At 44.1% G+C, this 20,485-nt stretch overlaps 1 protein-coding gene across 3 annotated transcripts in view; it reads left to right on the top strand.

The window, feature by feature from the left end:
• Positions 1-20,485, top strand: part of LOC125980035 (netrin receptor UNC5D) — a 71,387-nt gene that overhangs the window by 39,208 nt on the left and 11,694 nt on the right. For 2 of the 3 annotated variants that reach the window (XM_049738999.1, XM_049738998.1), the window contains exon 4: positions 16,376-16,582. In XM_049738999.1, the coding sequence (XP_049594956.1) occupies positions 16,376-16,582 (207 nt within the window). Of the gene's footprint in view, positions 1-11,308; positions 11,396-16,375; positions 16,583-20,485 lie in introns of those variants that run through there. The other variant, XM_049739001.2, reaches the window with a different exon arrangement.

Consider the following 20,485-nt stretch of genomic DNA (forward strand, 5'->3'; position numbering starts at 1 on the left):
TATTACCAACACCAAGTCCACCTCAAATCCATTAAAAGCCAATTATACGTAGCGGGTGGCTAGTGGCAAGCAAGCGGCTAGTGGCAGCGCCTGGGCAGCGGTGCGCTCTCCTGTCAACTGCTGCGCTTAATCCACAGAAAGCAACTAATAGGAAATTTGAAAATAGAATCCACACCGCCGAAGCTCGCCGAGGATTTGCCGGGATTAAGAAGATGTCCTGACAACACGCCGGGCGAGGGAGCGACATCCGTTAGCCTGCGACGCCGCGGCCCTCTTAGCCGGTCCGACGTGTCCTCTTCATGTCAACGTCTCGCTGGTCATGTTTAACGTAACTTTAGCGCTTTTAAAAAATGGGAAGCTATCTTGACACGCTAAAGGGTCTTCGGGATTTGCGAGTCCTGACAGAACCGCAGATTAAGGACAGCGGAGCGAAAGAAGAGGACTTGCGGTCGCTAACTGACAGGAGGAAGAAAAAAAAAAGTCTTTGGGAAGGAAGCGAGAAAGTGACATCTGCACTTGGCGTCAAAGCGCTACTTTTCTATTAAACACAGCTTTGGCACTTCAAGATAGCACATAGTGGGCAGGGCTAGTTTTGTTTTTCAATTGGTAGAGTGGACCAAGGCTCAAATAATAAATTCTCTTTCTGAACGGGCTTGTGAGAAATTGAGTTGGTCGGCTCTCAAAAGTTATTTATGTTGTTTGTGCTCTTTCCCATTGCCGTCTATCTAAGAGCATTATTTTATTGCCGTATAAAAACTGCTTTTGCATCTCATCAACATCCTTTCAGACTTTATTGCTTTCATCTCTGCAACAAAAGCTTGTTTTTTTCTCCCACTGCCCTCTCCTCATCTCCATCTTCTCTTTTTCACTCCAACCTTTACTGTAATCACCTCTCCAGCCCACTCCTCTGGTTTCTTCCTCATCACCATCATCTTCGTCTCGCTCCGGAGGCCGTTTGAGTACGCGAGTGGGCGTGCACGAGGAGCACTCTGGCTGGCATTCTGACACTTGATTGCCTCGCCGGGCCGTCCCCTCCCGCCCCAAATAGGGACCGCCATATGGCTTACATCCAATTAGACTGTCAATCCATCAGCGCATCCCTGACCACGCGCCGTATGTGTGTGCGTGTGTGGGCGAGGTATCGTCTATGAGCTTGACAGATCTATCTGACAAGACCACGCTGACCTTTTGTTGCTTCAGGCTCATGCGGGCCGAGCTTGTATGTGCTGGAAGAACACAGTGAGGCGGAATAAAGCATTAGCATGTCTTTAAAGGCAGTATTATTCATAAAAAGAAATATTTTGAAGATTCATCCCCCCCCGAAGACCGTTCCTCTTGGTGACATCAAATTTGGTATTCATGTCTGGGATGAGACAAAAAAAAAAAAAGTCTCAAGACGCCTTACCCCAAAAGATAAAGCTAAGTCATTCATTTAGCTTTCAAGCGGCCATTTTAGAATGCGGTTTTGTGAGAAGACGCTCGGAACGATCTTCCATGTTTGATTGAAGTGGCGCTTTTCGACTCGTTTCCAGGAGTCCTTCAGAAACGAATTTCTCTTCAAGCTCTTGCTACCAAATTTGAAGCATGTGATTTACAAACACACAATATACTGATAACAAGTGCACAAGTTCGGAGCAAGATTAACATAGCGGCGCTTTGCTCGTGTGCCATTTACATAAAGTCGCGTGGAAATCGAGATGAAACTTTTAAAACACCACTTCCTGCGACACATGCAGGCTGCAAAGACAAAATGCTCCTACGTCGGATCCTAGAGGACCCTCCTCCTTATTAGGTCGGTATTGTGTGTCTGAATATAAAATGTGACAAGTAAATGGGAAAACATGGATCACACGATAGGGAAAATCAATAATAAAGGGTAGCTTTGCTCTGGCAGATGATCGCTCTGCATTTCTTATGGCTTTAATAGAAGCCAGAAGCCGGCGTGTATACGAGTCAACATTATGGGATCGGGTGGGACCATATGTCGCTATAGTGCCTGGTAGTCATCCTTCATATGTGCACAGGGATTTTGTTAGCGCTAGCCTGAGCGCTAATGGTACGATTGTGCTAAATGTATATACGGAGGAGATTCAGTAGCGGCGTTAGTAGTATAAGTTAGCAGCCGGTTTCAGATAGCAAATAAAATTTGGGAGTGATGTCTCTCTTGAGTTGAGCCACAAAAAAAAGTCTTAAAAAGAGATCCCTGAGAAGACACAAAATCTGCCATTTTGGTCCAGACTGCCTCCGGAATTTTCAAAGCCAGTTTCATTTTAGCAGCCTAAAATTTGGTTGACATATCTATCTTGATTAGACCTACAAAAAAGTCTCCAGAAGCCATGTTCGCAAAGAAAATTCTGAGATTTTGGTTGACGCTCATTTTTCGGCATTTCTAGTGGCTCCTTCAAATTGAAAGTACTTCATCGTCTGAATGCTGCCAAACTTGAATTTTGTATACTAGACAGAAGGTAGATTTGAGCTTTTGTCATTGTGCGCGAGTGAAGTATGGCGGTGGAGTTTTACGGCTCACCATAAAACACAAGTCAACTCCACAAGGACGGACCCGATTCATTCGTTGGAAGAATCGTAAAAAACACCGAATTTTGTCCGCTTGAAAATTCATGAACATTAGAACATTTCCTTCTCAGGTGCGGGAAGTTTCAAAATACATAAAGCCTGGAACGAATAGTTCAGCTCATCCTAATCATCCAGAAAGTAAAACTAATCAACTTCCTTCTGTTTCTCCCTCCAGGTACAATAAATTATGTCGCTTTTTCCATGCGTATTGACTAAATCCCGTTTAACAAAGACGAGTGGCCAAATTTCGACGTCGGAATGAAGGCGGATGGCAAAGAGAGACACTTAAGCGTCCAAAAAAAAAAAAAATGGGGCCTTTGTCGTTAAGAGGGCCACCCTCGGGGGTGTCAGATGTAGGTGGCGCGTCAAGAAGTGTGATATTTGCCATGAGATGATAACGGCGAGACGCAGACAAGTCCATTTGTTTGGGTATTAAAGCGGGACACTGCAAAGCCTGATGGATGCAGTCATTACCGCGGGCGGGCTGCGAGGCGGCTGCCGGAAAGCCGTTTAATCTTGATAAAAAGACGTCGCAGGAGGACCTGGCAAAGGTGGTGAAGACTTCCCCTGTCAGGATGCATCATGAGCGCCGGCGGTAGATCATGGCAACTGTACCAAAGCCAGCTTTCCAGGGGAGGATTCATCGCCACCAGCGGGTAAATATGAAACACGAGCGCCGTCATCGGCGCGTAAGTCGATTAGCCGCGGCGACGCGCCAGTCAAATGGAGATTGTGGGCGTCGGGATCGTTGAGGAGCGTCCGGTGGCTCGTAAAGCATCCTTTCGGGTGGGCGCTAATGCTAACAAATTGTAAGCTAACGCCTGTCGCGAAAGTAGCCTCGTTGGTTTAGTCATTACAAACGGTTTCGAGACTAAGATTTCAAGTCAGGGTGAGGAGTTGGATTTTTAAATTGGGGAGACTGAGTCTCTAGGTTGAATTGTAACTGGTGGTTGTTTTTAATAAGATGAGAGAAAGGTGCCAAGGTCCGCCGAGGAACCCATGGACTAATCACCGACGTGTGACCAGACCAAACCATTTTTGTCGCCATGCCATGCTATGTAACTAAAATGACTGAAGACATGAAACTTTCCCAACAAAAGAGTCCCAATTCACTTATTTTTAAAGTGATTTTTGTTGCTTGTAAATGTGAAGATTGGTTCCAAAGTATGCAGTTTCCCAAACAGCCTAAATGTATAATTGATTAAAAATAAGTGCGCTTTAGTCTCAACGTTGCATTGTGAACCCTCTAGAGAAGCCTTTTATCCCGATACATAATTCAATTATCTAAATAAAACATCTTCCACCTGCGGATAATTTATACCCCAGGTTCCAAAACACGGTTTGGGTTTCAAAGTACGGTTTCAAGTCAGGGGCAGGCGTTAAAAATAAGACGCAACGGTCAGGGGTCGACACGTATTAGAGTTTGCGACGGGGTTAGGTTTTCAAATGTCGTGTTTCAAAACAGAACTAGGGTTTTATATCATTAAGGCTGCTTAGAAAGGTTCATTTGCGTTTCAAGTCGGGGTTCGGTTTTCAATTGACTTTCATCCCGATTCATAATTTCATTACCCGAGTAAAACGCGCCGCTAATTTATCCCCCTGCTTCCCGCGGCATCCTCTCCCGTCCTTGTCACGGTTGAGCAAAGCAGCCCCGTGTCAAGCCGCCGGCCGACCCGGGCCATATATCACATATTGCATCTGACTGGCGGACGGACGACCTTATGAATCTCGCCGTAATACGGCTGAGGAAGCGGCGGGGAGGGAGGGAGGGAGGGGGCTTGCGAGCGGGAGCGTCCCGGCAGATGCGGTCAGAGATCATCCAGCCGCCATCCGTCTCCATCCAGTCAGCGTCTCTGTTTACTCTTTGTCCTCCCCGCCGCTGCCGCCGCCGCCGCCGCTTGACTGGCACGCTGGCAATTTACTCCTCCGTTCTCATTTCCCAACAATAACACACCTCGTAAATTACACCCCTCCCTCCCATCCTCATGTTTCCCACCTCTTTCACACAAGTAAGGTCTCGAGACAGGGTTAGGGTTTTAAAGTATGGTTTGTGGTGTTGGGAAGTAGGGCTTCAAGACAATTAAGGTTTCAAATGAGGGTTTGAAGTCTCTGCTTGGTTGTGTCAGGCCTTAGGTGAAATGAGAGGAAGGTGATGAAGTGCCGCGTGATTGGCCGACAACGGTCGTGATGTCACGGCTCGCTGCCGCGCGCTATCGTCGCTTTCTGTTGAGCTTGCGATGACACCAAGCCGCCGGGCCTGGCTTCACATTTTTCGAGTTTCCCATTTAATTTGTCGCTTTTGTGTGTGTGCGTATGTGGGGAGAGTACAATGGCCGCCAGCTTTCTAACACAACAATTTACCCACCATCCTCAGGGGCCTTTTTTTTTTCCTCTGCCCCAACATGTCAAGAAAGTGGCGACATGGAAAGGAAAGCTTGTGTGCTTCTCTTTTCAAGGGTTTAAAAAAAAAAAATGATTTGGTTACGAATTTCGGTTTTAAGCGCTGATTTAAGGTAAATACAGAATTAGGGTTTTATGCTCGGCCTAGTGGTGTCGAATTTGCGTTTGAAGCCTGATTCAGGGTTTTAAAGTTGTATTTCAAGCAGCTCACGGCTTCAAGTCAAGTTTAGGGCATTCAATGAGCTCTTGCTTGCCTGCATGCTGGAATTGCTTCAGCGCCGTCATGAACTGCTGCACATCTCGTCATCTCCTCACAGGAAATGAAAGGTGGCATCCCAACATCGTGTCGAGACTGACAATGCGGACACGCACACATATGCCTGTTTTAGTATGTACAGTATCTAGTGGTTGACTATCCAACCAAACATAAATGAAATCGAATTACATGTCGCGTCTTCAAAACAACAACCTTAGCTTAATGCTAACAAACAATGCTAAACTGCATACACAGGCTAACGAATAGCATCATACTTGCAAACGATTCAACACAGACGGACAATGTAATCCTCACGCATATATTCTTTATCCTCTTTTTTTTAAATCTTGCTCATTTACTTTATTGCAACACGTATTTAAGCTCCGGATCGATACGGTTGTCAGAATTATCTCCGGCTAATTGACGTTAAGCTCAAGGATATTGACAACATTGACGGCAATTCCGTGAGGCTCCGGTGGAGAACGAGTATAAATTGATCCCGTCCGTGGTGACCTTTCTCCCGACGTGGTCGAGTAAACCAGCGGCGGCTTTTTAGCGCCTTGGCTGGTCAACATCGATCTGTTGAAACGGTTTGTGGAAGTGAGAGCGACTTGCAGACGTCCAGACTGCTCAGCGCTGACATTTGGAGCAGTAAATAACACCGCAAAGTCCTCCCTACACTTTCAGGGAAGCTCAGTGGACAAGTTGGGCAAAAAAAAAACAGGACCATGTCATTACCTCTCAATTATGAGACGATTTGACACGATTCATGCTAAGTACAAATGATTCGATACGGTACACTCCAGTTTAAACGTTGGAATATAATCAAAGTACAGCAAACACAAAATACGATATGATTGACGTATTTGCCGATGCGAAACGATTAATTCCATTTTCTCTAGTTCCTTTGTTGTGTTCTCTTCTCTTTATGCTCTAAATGTCTTTTCTACAAGATTCTCGTAGAAGCTGATTCCTTTTTGGAATCGCCGAAAATATTTTACAACCTTTTCAATCATCTAAATCGTTTGAATGTTGTTCTTGTGCGTGCGTGGTTCATCATTTCCGACGAGCACGAAGCTTTTATTGTAACCCGGATGGGAGATGAATTGTTCTGGAGTGTGTTATTTTTATTTATTTTTTTTTCCGGAGGGAAAAAAAGTGCACATGCAAGCATTTAACTCCTGCCGCACAATCTCCACACACAACAGCTCATTTAAAAGCGTAACACTGTAACAATGTAGCGAAATCATCTACTGGAGGCCGTTTTCCATCAACGCATTGTGCGTGTCGTTTCCTTTGTGTTTGCATACGGAAGACATAGTCGGTCAATCCAAACACAGCTGGTGCGGGCTAAATCCCAGCAGGTGCACGTTCATCCTCCGGCAAACCAGGAAGTCGTTATGTTGTTTGCCGTATTGACGAGGTGCACTTCATCCACACTGAGCACTGATGAGTCTCCTGGTAGAAAGACAGAGAAAGGAAGTTAGAGCTTAGAGCCGCAAAATGAAAAATCAATCTTAAAGGGGACGTATTATGGAAATGCGGCAAGTGTATTGCGCTGGCTTACTGATCAAATGCTGCCTCCATAATGCGACCAAATCTCTACAGACGTTGGGATGTGATTACATTTTAGTGGCTTGGTGAAGAAATGGCGTCTTTGCAAGCAATAATGTCATCCAATCGCAATAAGCGCCGGGTTACGGTTTCACTGGCTTGGTGAGGGAACGAATCTTTCAAGCTGTGTTGTTGTAAATCTAGGAACCTGCTCAGAGACAACCGAGACTGGAATTGGCATATGTACATATGCATTCTTATTTAACTCCAGTTAGAATATTCAAAGGTTCCACAAGGCTTTGGAAGTGCGTGTCTTTAAAAGCCAGCGACTAGCTGACTTTGAAATGTTGCCGTTTGACACAGTCACTTGGAAAATTGCTCATTAAAGAATAAAAAAGTTAGACGCGGTCCGTCGAGGCGTCGCCAATAAGAAAGTGGCTCGGTGCCACTTGAGCAAATAAACTATTTACTTTTCCGTACGCACACACGCATAAGCACACACGCTGACACACACAAGCTGTTTGCAATCGCCGCGGTAACATTAAAGAGTGGCAACAAGAACGTCCTAATTGGCTCCATCGATGCAGACCAAATGTAATTAAAAGCAAGCACACATTGGGTGGACAAATACACACACACACACACACACATTTCTTTTCTTTTGTGCAAATAGGAAAACAGTTAATGACACGTCAAATTTTAAAAAACAAAATGCAAATCGCATGAATAGTTTGTTTTCCTTTTAGGAATGAGTCGCCATCAAATATCTGTGTCACAATTTGTATTGTTGACAATCATACAGAATTCAAATATCAGCGGTTGACTTGGACGTTTCCGACTTCCCAGCTGTCTCGAAAGCATCATCGCCATGTTTAATATCATTTGACAGATTTGCATTTAGCTGGCTGCCATTCCAATGTTGTCGTTGATTTTCACAAGATGCTTTTTCCTAGCTGTGCTTATGTTTCGTCACCCCGCTAACTCTTTGTTGTTGTTGTGTTTGTTGCACTCGAGACAAAACACAAGTCGCCATATGCCACGTACCGCCTCCGCGCTTCATTAGTAGCGAAGTTTATTGCCTGGTTGAGGTGGAAAACACTCTTGAGATTAATTTTGTAATGAGGCACGTGAAGGCGCTAATCATTTATTTATCTTCAAGGGCCTGCGGCCGAGATTATTCATTGTTTTGATGCATAGGGTGCTTGAATTTATAGTAAGCGTGGGGGGAGATGAAGAGAGGACGTTTATGAATATTTAGCGGTGGAATTAGCGCATCTGTGTTGAGGAAACATTTCACTAAATTAGCGGATTTAGTTGTAATAATCGCTCAGTTTATGCTAATGTAACACTGAGTTGTCTGCGCCCGCCTGTGTGCACCTCCGCTCCTCTACCAAATGGAATTAATAAAAAGAAAATTACATAATTCTCAGTCCGGATCCAAACCTTCAACCTCACAAGTGAAGACCGACACGCTTAAAATTATTTATTTTTTTGAGGCGGGCTATTTATTTTAAAAATAGCATCATAACAGAAGCTAGTAATTAAAATTGATTTTTTACAACAAAAGTAATTGTGTTTTTTTTTTTTTTTTGGGGTAGGGCGGCGAAAAAATAATACCACTGAAATTATAGCAGATAAAAATGTGATTCATCTTCTAAATCTGGACCTTGAACTCGCAATACAACAACGCTCTTGACCTTCTTCCGCAAAACTTTCAACTCTTTATGTGGAAAGTGTTCCTCGCTTTTGTCCCCGGCGAGTCCTCTAACAAGGAAGCTTCCCCCCGTCGGTCCCTCGCCATCCACCCGTCATTTTCCTCCCTCGGGAAGAAGACAGGGACCGGACCTTTTGCCAGTCAGGATAATTGGCTCGGATCAGCGCACCGACACTCATTACTTGCACTCGCATTGTCTCCTCACGCACACACAGACACACTGAAAACCCGCATAAGCTGCAGCCGGTAATAATCGCTATGTGCTTTTTATAAGGTCCTTCAGGCTGCTCGGGGTCAACGGCGCCATCACGGGGAGCATCGTAAAGGTCCTTGTAAATAAAGCGAGCGCTCCCTCAGCGGAGCACGCACCTTGAAACGGTCGCTCTCGCAAAGCCGGATGGCGGCGCACCACTTTATTCCTACGCTTTTATTTTTCTCCACGTTTCTGCGGAATCCTTTAAGTTTCAGCATCTCGGTCGGACTTCCTTGAGGGATTGGCCGGCAGAGACTCACTCACATCTGGAATGAGGTCTTCGGTGTCGTGGGGCTCGCTGACCCGCAATGTGGTCCGGCAGCCATGCTGAGAATGATAAGCAGAACATTTCTGTTGAACGGCAATTCAAATCATAATAGAAATAAAATGTGAAAAAAAGATTCTTTTAAACTCATATCTCAAGTCACCACAGTTTATATAAAGATGGTAAATAATGCATTGTATGTGCTGAGAGACACCTAATAGATTCCGAGTGTGAACAAAAGCAAAAACGCTCGCTCGAAAATGTCTTTGCTAATGTCGGGTTGTAATTGCGGCCCATCGAGGCGAGGCGGAGAATAATTAGGAAAAGTCCATCAGCGAACGACGGAGGAAATTAAAATCTGCTTGTCGTCCGTCTTGAGCTTGTCTCATTTTGTCTGGCTTTCGCTTTTCATTTGGCTCCAAACGGACACGCGCTAACATGGGCGACTCAGCATATTTTCATATTCAACATGACAAACGCAAGCATCAAATGGCCCGTGAAAATGGCTCACGTTCGCTTTCTGTGCGCTTCACGGTTTGAGGTTCGAACTCAGTGTGGGGGAATTTAAGCCTGGGTTGAATTCGGGTTTTGGGTTTATTCAAGTTTTAATCTGGGTTTTAAAGCAGGGATTTGAATTCTATGCCTGGGTTAGTATTTCAAATTAGGATTTCAAACAAAAGCAAACTTTGGTGTCTTTTGTTTTTCTGTGCTTTTCGCCGTCTGATGTTTTCTCCGGCAACAACCTCCCTTGAGCTTTTCTATTCCGAGCACGTCATCCCGCACAACCAAAACGCTCCCCGCCCGTGTGTCCAAATGCAAATGACACAACCTGACTCATCGTGGGGGGAAAAGAAAAAAAGTACAGCGACTATCGGAGACGACGGGAAATAAACACGAGCGTGGGCGGGAGCGGCGGGAGTCAAGTCGCCGTGAGATTTGTAGCGGCGCGGCACTCCGTGCGGGAAGATGATTGAGAAAGATGGATGATAAGGGTGAGACGGGACAAGAGGGCCCACTGATTTACGTGCTGCGCCGTGTCGAGAAAATAGAGCCGCGCGTCTTTAAAAAAGCGCCGCAAGACAGGAATAGTGTCGCGGGTGTCAGCGTGGAGGGTGTCACGACCCCGACGCCGTAAAACACGTTTTATCTGCCCGTCACGCCGTCGCAGCAATCCCGCATTTTAATTTTGGGGGGGGGGTTCCATTGGGCTTTCAAATTGTGCTTTGGGTTTCTAATGGTCTTGTTTGGAGTAACGCACAACTTGCCTTCCATCATATTAGTCGTTTCGTTTCCACGCTAACTGCAGGCATCGTTTCCCCACCGCATCAAAGCGACAACCTTACTCTTCGCAAATGTGATACCGAGGCGGCTTTTTTCCGAAGTCCGCCGCTGACTCCTGGGAGCCGTTAGTACAATCTCCTTAAATTTCAAGAGAAGACGCGGCAAACAAACACAACGAGAAGTAGTTTGTTTTTCCTCATTTTACTCAACAAGCTTTCTAATGATCAAATCCTCACCGAGCCCTCGGGACTGACGCCTTCAGGCCGACTTTCTTTCCGAGACCCGAGACCTGATTATATGTCTCTGATGGTGATGATGATTTATCTGTAGGGTTTAGGTCTGAAGATTGATGGAGCAAAAGTATTGGAACAGAAAGCCATAAAGTGATAAGGAATTAATATTTAGTTGTAAAGACTGTTAGCGTGTAGCTCGCATTCATTTGTATGCATTCCATCTCCCTGCGTTGCGCATTAATAAACTTTCACGCCGCTTGACTTGACAGGCGAACTAATAAGAGTGTGGCGGGGTGGCGGGAGTACAAGGTGAGGCCGCCATCTTCATTTTAAAAACATGAGAGAGAGCTGCCGGACGCAGCGACCCGGCCTCCTGTTTATGCAGCTCGCGGGCGCACCGGCGCGGAACACGTACCGGGTGAACCCTGACCCGGCCGGCCGTGTGAATACCAATCAGGACGTCTGGGTTTCTATTTTGCCAAAGGAATCGGGGGGTGGGCGCGTATCGGGGATTACAGCTAATCCTAACACACGGCGTGATCCCAAAGAGTGGAAATTAGCGGCGAGACAAATGCGTTTGTAATCACTTTGAACGACAGCAACGAGAGCGGGATCAATAGGAGTTAATCGCCACGATTCATAAACATCACAGACCCCCTTAATCCTCGCACAGGCTTTATTAGAAACTGTCGGAACACCCTTTCGCGTCATGTGACCGTTGTCTCTGCACCATCTTTTTCAAATCATAAAGGTTCATTTGAAGTCTTCTTGCTTCTCCAGAGGCTCCGTTTTTCAGAGAACAAACAAAAAAAAACACTTAACTGACAGTCGAAAATCACCACAAAAGCAAAAAATAACTGCTAGAGTAAGTACAGAGTATTTTTTTACTTCTAAGTGCAGGTCGTGAGTGCTTTTACCACCTCGGTTTATTGGCAGATTGATCCATGTAATATGACACACCTGTCAGTCACACGTTGCAACACTTAACCACATCCACTCCGGGTTTTTCAATCTGTACGCATCCAATCGGGAGAGGAAAGCTCGAGAGATGAAAGTGATGTCGTGGAGGGGGTGCACGCATCACAACCGTGCAGGCCGTTTACCTCCGTGGCGCCATCTATCACGGCGCACCTTCGGCTCTTACTCCGAGGCACCGTGGTCCCAGGAGGGCATCCAGGCCGAGTTCATAACACGTGAGCAACTGGGTCGACAGCGGTCCCATTGGTTGGGAGAGGTGGGAAAAAAAAATGTAATTTCAAGCCGCCCCAGAGGTCAGCGCAGTGAAGCGGCTGCAACCATCCATCAGATAAATCAGCTTTAAGGCCAAAGCAATCCACTTAGTGGCTGCACCTGCTGACACGCGATCGCATCCATTGTTCTACAAACAAACATGGCGGCCGGGTGGTGATGGTCTTTACGTGAGTGAGATCATGCTCTCGAGTCATCAATGAATGATAGTTTGAACATAAAAGATTCAAACAAGATAAGCTTCTACTCAGCGTTGTTAGCAGGATGCTAACTGCTTTAATTTCCGATGTAGCAAAAATTCTCTATAGGGTTTCAGTCTATTGTTTGATGCAAAAGTATTGAAACAGTCTAAACAATAGACAGCTGTCAAATATTGAATATCCTACTGAAAGTTTTATCGAATAAGTATTCAAATGAACAAAATAATTAAAATAATTATCTTAATTTATGAGCTGGTACTTAGCATTCCTGTCCTTTGTTCAGCTAACATTTGGACACCTGAAACCCATATTACTTGCATTGACTCACTCCGTTCTGCTAATGATCTTACATAATCCGCAATCTGGGCCGCCGTGTGCCCAAGACTCGCCGCGGGACGCTTAGCATAGCGCTACTCAGCCTGGAAAGATCCCGATTCTTGTCATATGGCTAATTTCTTCTTTTTTTTTTTTTTTTGCTCCATGATTTAAATTATTCATCAGGAATCCTCGGCGCTGCATGCTGCGCCTTTTAATAAGTCATTAAGGGCTATCAAGGGAAAAGCTGATTAGCAACGCACAATGACTTAGCTTAGCTCGGCTGCAGGCGCCTCGTTGTATCGGTTGCGACTCGTTATCTGAACCTTGACTTACTTATACGGCGGTAATGGATGATTTTTTTTTTTTCTGTCCATTTTATACCTGTAGTTTTGTCAAGTTGAAACACATTTACAATTTGTGTTCTCTCTGTCCGAGTTTTACATCATCTTTGCTTCTATTTTGCTTTTTGCTACGCCGATTAGGCTTTCCGGCAATTTTCAGGCGCCATTAGCCACCTTTTGGCACGCAGAAAAGCACTGCTTGACGGTCATGAATTTTCAATGCGGAGAAGCCGGGCCGCTGCCCGCCTCCATCTTCCGCCGCGTTATTACGTATGCCGTTACTTTTTAATCCGCCCGCACACACTCTTCAGGAATGTTATCGGCAGGAGGTCCTCGCTCCGAGATTACGACAGTCATCTCCGCCCTCCATCTTCTCAGGTAGAAAGAGGAGCTTAACCTATTCATCGACATGTTTTTAGGTTTTAGTAACCTCAACACGCTTTTTTTCTGTTTCCGTTGTTGTTCAGGCGTCAAATTCCTGCTTTTCTTTATTTTTTTTTAATATCTCACATATGTTTCTGTTGTTTTTTTTACATAGTGATAAATCTGTTGGCCATGGCCAACAAAGGAAAGTAATTTTTGCTTACTCTTGCTTTCCATCTGGCCTTTGATCCGCGTGACAAGAAGAGACGGCGGCATAATTGAAGATTTTGCGGCATGACTCCGGCGGGTCGACAGCTCTCTCTAATGAAAGTCCTACGCGAGAGGGCTCGATAAATAAGTTAAAACAAACGTCACACTTTGGACACAAATAAAGAGGAGGCATGAATAAATGAAAGTGCAGCCTAGCCTTTAACGTGAGAAAAGCTTTTGTGGCACCTTGCAGCTTTTTTTGCCACGTGCTTGGTGGCGACAGGGAAATGAGAAGCAATAAAGAAAGTTAATATCCTGAAAATGTATTAATGTCATTAATCATCTGTACACAAGTTAGATTAGAGTAGCCTTTAAAAAATATATATATATATATATATATATATATATATATATATATATATATATATATATATATATATACCTCACAAGTCATCACTTTTGTTTTTGTTGAGCTCGCAAATATCTAAGCTTTCCATTTCAGTCCGGAGATGGTTTTTACGCATCGTTCGTCGACTTTAACTGCGACATAAAGAAAAAATAAATGAATAAATTAAAAATGTGATTCACATCTGGGACTTTGCAATAAATTTCCATTTACTTCACATCTGACCTCACTGGTAGTTAACTATTTGTGAGTTCACAGCTAAGTCAGATTTAAAGCTTCACGACTTCACGCTTTTTGTAATCTGAAAGGAATAACTGGAGATCTTATATTTGTGAAGTTTGATCTAAATGAGGCGTGTTTGGCCTTAGCGGGGACTCTTTTTCTTTGCGTCTTCTAGTTTGACATGTAAGGAGCAAGCACAGATAAATGAGGTGTCATGTTCCATAAGAAAGAAAAACAAACGTGTACAGATCGATGATTTGTCGCACGGGAGACGCTCGTCACGTCGACACTCGGCGACTGACCCACTTTTGCTCGCGACTCTTTGATGGCGACGGCGCCGAGGCAAGCGCCGTCGTCCGTCTGCCACTGGCAGGTTGGCAAGCTGTCGCCATCGTGATGAAGACGAGCTCGGCGCCACCTGGGGGTTTGGAGGCGAGGCTGTGGGTACCGCACTTCTGTTCACACGTGTTTTTAATCGCAAAGAGGATGATTTCGTTTTCGGTGAACTTTCGGGACGTATTTTTTTGCCAACATCAAAGTGTCAAGGAAAGCAAACATGTTTTTGTAACCGTTCACAATGATTTGAAATCTTGAACCGTGTGTGTTTCCCCCAAACATCCAGCTCAATTAAATCTTGAGTGATGCTTTTATACAAACAACAAAAACATAGCCTGCAGTGAAACCATGATTTCGACCTGCTGGCTTTTTTTTTTTGTTGTTGTATTTGTGAAAGGGCATTGATGACCCATTTCATGTTGTAAGTGTGCCTGGATGGGATGAAAAAGCCTAAAAAGCTTCCAAGCGTGTGCAAGACGACAGACGAGAGGTTTGCATCAATATTTGAACAAAGCGCCGTGGCATCTTTTTGCTTTTAGGCAGAGGAATAGAAAGAAGATCATCGCCACAGACGTCGTCGTTCCGAATTTAGCGTCCTGAGAAAAGTTTCTTAAAACTACGACAAGTGAAATATCTCTCTTGAATTTTCGCTCGCTGTAGTTACACACGAAAAGTTTGTCGCTTTTATAACAACTGATTTCAAAATATTTTGCCGTGAATTTGATTATTTTGACTTTATTTTGATTATTTGGACTCGGAATCAGTCGCAATGTGTTTTTCCTTTTTTTTTTGTGACATCGTCATAGCAGATGCTCCCTCACCTCCGCCGCCCACCTCATCCATCTGCCATACGTATCTCGCATTTAATAAATGCAGCGTTGACGAACGCCACCCCGTTTGCCGCCTGTTTGCGCTGGCGTCATCTCTACGGGGCAGCTGTGCGATACCAACGAGAAGCAGCTCAAATGTTCGTATGCATAGCATGTCAATTAATCTTTAATTAGAGAGGACATTTTCTTACTCATTCATAGCGTAGCTAAGCCGCTCATGAGAAAGTTCTTCAGTGAACATGCTATTTTATGATGTTGCGCAACCCCTACAGGATGCTCGCCCACCCCCGGGGAGTGGATTGTCTCTCGCTAATTAAAGCACGTTGAGTGTTAACGAGCACACGTGTGATCATCACATCGGGAACAAAGATCTGTCTTTTACCGCAACATCTTGTCGCCATCTTGTTCTTTGATTTGGAGGACTTTTTTTTTTTTTTTCTTCCTCTCGGAGTCTAGCCTACTGCAAGTGTGTACTGCAAGTTTTGACAGAGGCAAAACAGGGAGCGCCTATGAATGAGTCATGTGAGTGGATGTCGCGTGTCACATGATATTATTGCTCGCAGTGCATGTGAGACTGAACCTGTAGTGTGTATGTGTGTGAAAATGTATGAGTGTGTGTACGGCGACGGGTTGAACTATGATTTTGACTGAGTGAAGACGGCGTGTGGCCTCTGCGGGGATGCCAAAGTTTAGGTTGTGGCTGTTCCCTGTTAGAGGTAATCTGATAACCGCCTCCTTCCACTTCCTGTTTGAGCTTCCACATCCGCTGTTGTTTTTATTGAACCTGTCATTGAGCTATCCTATTGATTTTTAATGTCCTACTGATTTTTTTTTCTTTTCTTTCAAGCTTGGTGGACAAGGTAGCGGAGATCAATGGGGACTTTAATACATTTTCTGACACTCACTATCTGTCTTCATCAAACGGCGGGAATAATTGCAGTGTCGTTGCAGGAATGCTATTGATTTTTAAAATAAAAGCTTATTCATGATGTGCTTGCGAAAGACTTTTACCAAAGTGTCATAAATAAATTGCTAGTTTCACTGAGGTAATTTGGTAGGCATGTCCGTCAAGGGGAGACCCACAAAAAGAAAGAATCATTCAAATCATCGGGGTAATCGTTTGCTGATTATTTGAAGAATTGTAAAAAATTGGGCTTGTTAAGACGATTAGCTGCCAGCTGGTCGTTGGGCGGAAGAATATGATGGCAGCGGATTTGGGAGGATGTGAATTTGATGGATGGAGACGTTTAACACGTTGACAACGCAGAGGCGCATTGACAGCCCGTGTGTCAGAAGCGTTCGAGTCATTTGATGTTGCGCAAAAGCGTTTTCCGTGGAGCCTGACTGTGATTCGATTTGATTTGCGTGCAGGCGTCCGCGGTGAGAGCCAGCAGCATGGTCCATCCAGCACGTTGCCGCGCTTTGTGGAGGAGCCGGTGGATGCGTACATCATCAAAAGCAACCCCATCAAGTTGCGCTGCCAGGCCCGGCCTGCCTTGCAAATCTTCTTCAAGTGCAACGGCGAGTGGGTCCACCAGAGCCAGCACGCATCCCGTGAGCATACAGACCTGGGAACAGGTAACTCAATCAAACTTCATCAAGCTACAATGTTTAAATGAAGATGATTTAAGGTAGGGGTGTCAAACGAATTTTTTTGTGTGGCCGTTCATGACTATCTTATATTATTGCATGTACACAACAGAATCCAGCATAAAAAAACAAAAAAATTCTAATTTATTTTCAAACTGGGGTTATAAAAAATTTTTGCAATATCTCACTGTTATTAAAAGGCAATTTACAATTTTGGTATTTTAACAACAAACATTGAGTCGACACACGAGTTGCGGACCACATAAAATGATGTGGCGGGCCGGATCTGGCCCCCAGGCCTTGAGTTTGACATTTCTGGTCTTTAATCTGTTTTCTTGTCTATTTTTTTTTTAACTCACCCATTCCTGCTCTCTAAACCGGACCAGGCAGCTTTTCCAAAAGCCTCAGGGGTCATCTTTCATCACTACACTTGTTTTGGGTCGGATGTTCTTTCCGCTCTCGCTTCATAACGAGGATGTTTTTCCTTCTTGTTTTGGGTCCGCCTCGTTAATTAACGACACGGGCGAGCTAACTAGCTGAAAAAAATCCACTTTTTCTTCACATGCCCTGCACAAGAACACAAAAATATTGAGAGTTGCACCCCCCCCTACGGCATTCCGTTAAAAGGAGCTAGCTGCCTGCAATGCTTCAGCGGAGCGGACGCTAACCAATTAATGCCAAATTAATGACATTGATTCTCAAGCGCTTGCATCCGGAACACAAGATTTGATTCCGACTCAATTATCCTAAAATTGTTTGTCCTTTGAAGTTGAATTGGACATCCTTTAAAAGCGAACGCACTCATGCAAAGCCTTATTCAAAAGATTGTCCTTTTGTGTCTCTTTCTATTGTGTTAGCTAGCTTTCATCATGAATAACTAATGAGAAGCTCAATCACAATCACTTTTTTCTTTACGCTGTGGATCACTTCAAGTCCATCTGTTGACTTCTATCGTATTCATCATTTGGCATGTGTGCGTGTCCATTCTTAATCGAGTGTGCCAGGGACTTTCCTTTAACGCTTTTTATGATTAGCTAGCAAGGAACACTCACTTTACATAGGTTTAGTCAAGCGGGCTAGAACACAAATTTGCTCGAGCGAGTCCAGCAACGAGGCGAGAGCACTGCAGCAAACACAAAGATGTTCACGGAGAATTTCTCATGAGCGACGGCAGCTGTCAAGAGTCCAAGTTAGATGATCTCTTTTAACGCGTGTTGCCTTTAATATTTCATATGCCGGCGATGAAGACATGAATGGAGTCTCTCTGTGAACGCACTGAGGCTTTGATTCCACGTACCTCGGAGGCCACTTACGAGGCTCCTTCTCTTCACAAGCTGCAAGTGTACCTAATAATTTGGACGCTGAGGACCGTCTGTTGGTGCTAATGCAGAATGGAACCGTGTTTACTTTTTTTTATTATTTTGTTTTTACATTGTATAGGTATATGAATAAGAGATGAGCAGTGGTAGAGCCGCAATGTTTTGGCCAGGGGGGAAGAACACAATTATGCGCCCACCATAAAAATAATAAAACAACGCTGTCTGTGTGTGTGTGCTCCAGGAAGATGCTTTGATGGTAGTTGTTTTGAAAGTGTGATGTAAGGACGAACATGTGACTGTCACAGCGGAAGCTAGCCCCCGCCGAGCGCGATGTACCATGCACAGTGCATTTGAATATTTACCACATTTTATGGTACAGCTTTAGTCCAAAATGATATTTTCTTTAAAATTCTAAACACAACAAATGAGTTGTAGCAGTCCTATGGTGAAAAAGTCGATCATTATTGTGATTGTACGCCAATCCTACCTAATATTATAAAAAATAAGCATTGTCTTTGGACCCAAAACTCGGTTATTGCTAAAATAAATGCCAGCAAGCATGTACTGTGCCAACAGTCGTAGTTGTTGCTAATGCAAACTGAAAGCTGAACATAAGCGTATCTGAGTTGAGGAGGTCACTGAAGGACGAAGCTTTCGTTCAGGCAGGAGAAAGTGATACCCTGATGAGATGAGATAAGACGAGGAGGATGAAAAGGAGGAAGAAGAGGGGATGGAAATGGAGACAAGAGGAAGAAGAGAAGTGCTTGTGCATGTGGACTGATGTTTTTTTTTGTTCAAAAAAACTGCTGCAATTTTGTTGACTTTTTAGAAATTATATATTTCATTTAAAAGAACACCAAATCCATAGAAAAAGATTAAAAAAAATCCAAAAAGGTTGCAAGACTGTGTACACTCAGAGGTAGGTTAGCGTGTTAGTGAGCTAGCATGTTAATTTATGAATAAATTAATGTGGTTGTCTTCAGTGAGCATTTTAGTGCCTCGTAATCAGCACACGCTCACATTTTTGCACATCACCAAGTCAAATGAGCACTTGAGGCAATTTAATGACAGAATTTGGAAAATTTTGTGTGCGTCATATCTTCCCGAGAGCCGCACACACGTGGGAAGCAAAGTGAAGATGTCACAAGTGTACAACACGGCATAAAAGGTATGCTAATGCTAACAGCTAGCCAAAAATTATTGTCATCTGACCCTTTACTTAATGCTAATGTCTTATAACATTGGATGCGTTCAGAAATAAGCTCCGAGCTGGTTCACTCCAACCATTCGAAATTTGCCGTTCAGTTATTCAGAGTGCACCAGGTGCTCCAACTGGGGACAGGATGCGCCAGTGTTGTCTGCGTTCGAAAATTAATGGGAGCTCTATGAGAGTACCTTTTTTGAAAAACAAATGTCTTTCAAGCCAAAGTTTACGGTTTTGTTTGTGCGCGCACGCTGCAGGCCATGCTGGTCACCTTGTGCGCCTGCAGCGTGACTCGCTACATCATCGTGCGTGTTGTTGTTTATTCATCAGTTATTTTGCATGGCCATTAATAAAGATGATGCGGCAGAGGAGGTGAGGGCAGGGCCTGCCTGCCTGCCCGCATTGCCTCGCAGCATGCTTTGAGCTTGAGGCTCTTGTCACAACGGGGTCACAAAGCAAACAGATTTTTTTAGCGAGGTCACGTGAAGCTAACAATGCTAACATTGGCTGTGGAGAAGCTATCATTCAAATGGGACACTTAAGTCACATGAAATAGCATGGTGTAGTAGTGGTTAGGGTTTCTAGGGTTGTATTTTCCTTGGTGAAGGCAGCACTTCATCACCAAGTTACCAAATTATACTTGCCGAGGTATTCAGCCCCACTGTTACAATACAATCGTTTAGATTTCACACATACCTGCTGTAAGATGCACTTTGAAAAAAAAAATCGTAATCCAGACGACTAAATCAACTTTTGTTCAATTTGATGTGTGGGAAAGCACTTTAAAGATCTTACAGGGCAATAAAAAGTCAGTTTTCTATAATAGGTCTCTTTAAACTGAACAAAAAAAATCCATATTAATACTACATCTCCTCAAATTTCAGTCGGTATTAAATGAGTTTTTCTATCAGCAGCAACAAGGCAAATGAGAGGAAGGTGACGATTAAACACGTTCGGAAATGAAATATGAAATCATCACGTCACGCTGCATTCAAATGCGTAATTGTCAGAGGAGCGATGGACATTTAAAAGCCTTCAATTACGCCACACAATAGCTGACGAGCTTATTGGACCCGCAGGAAATTGCGGCTTCGGGCCGCCACGGGATGATGAGCGTCTGGCTGGTGAATACATTTGCCAGAATAATAGGATGCCTTTGATGGTCTGGTCACAATGACTGAGCTTGCCTGGCTGACCCAAAGTAAAAGTGCTTTTCTTTTATTGTTTTTTTTTTTAGACTCATATATGAAATTTCCATTTCGTTTAAATGCAGCATTTTCATTTGGTAGAACATTGAAATCATTCCCAGCAGCTCATTCTCGATGGTGAAAATGTTCCAAAGAAAACATTCAGATCCCAAAGTTAATG

Source organism: Syngnathus scovelli, chromosome 13 (assembly GCF_024217435.2).
Source record: "Syngnathus scovelli strain Florida chromosome 13, RoL_Ssco_1.2, whole genome shotgun sequence".
Taxonomy (NCBI): Eukaryota; Metazoa; Chordata; class Actinopteri; order Syngnathiformes; family Syngnathidae; genus Syngnathus; species Syngnathus scovelli.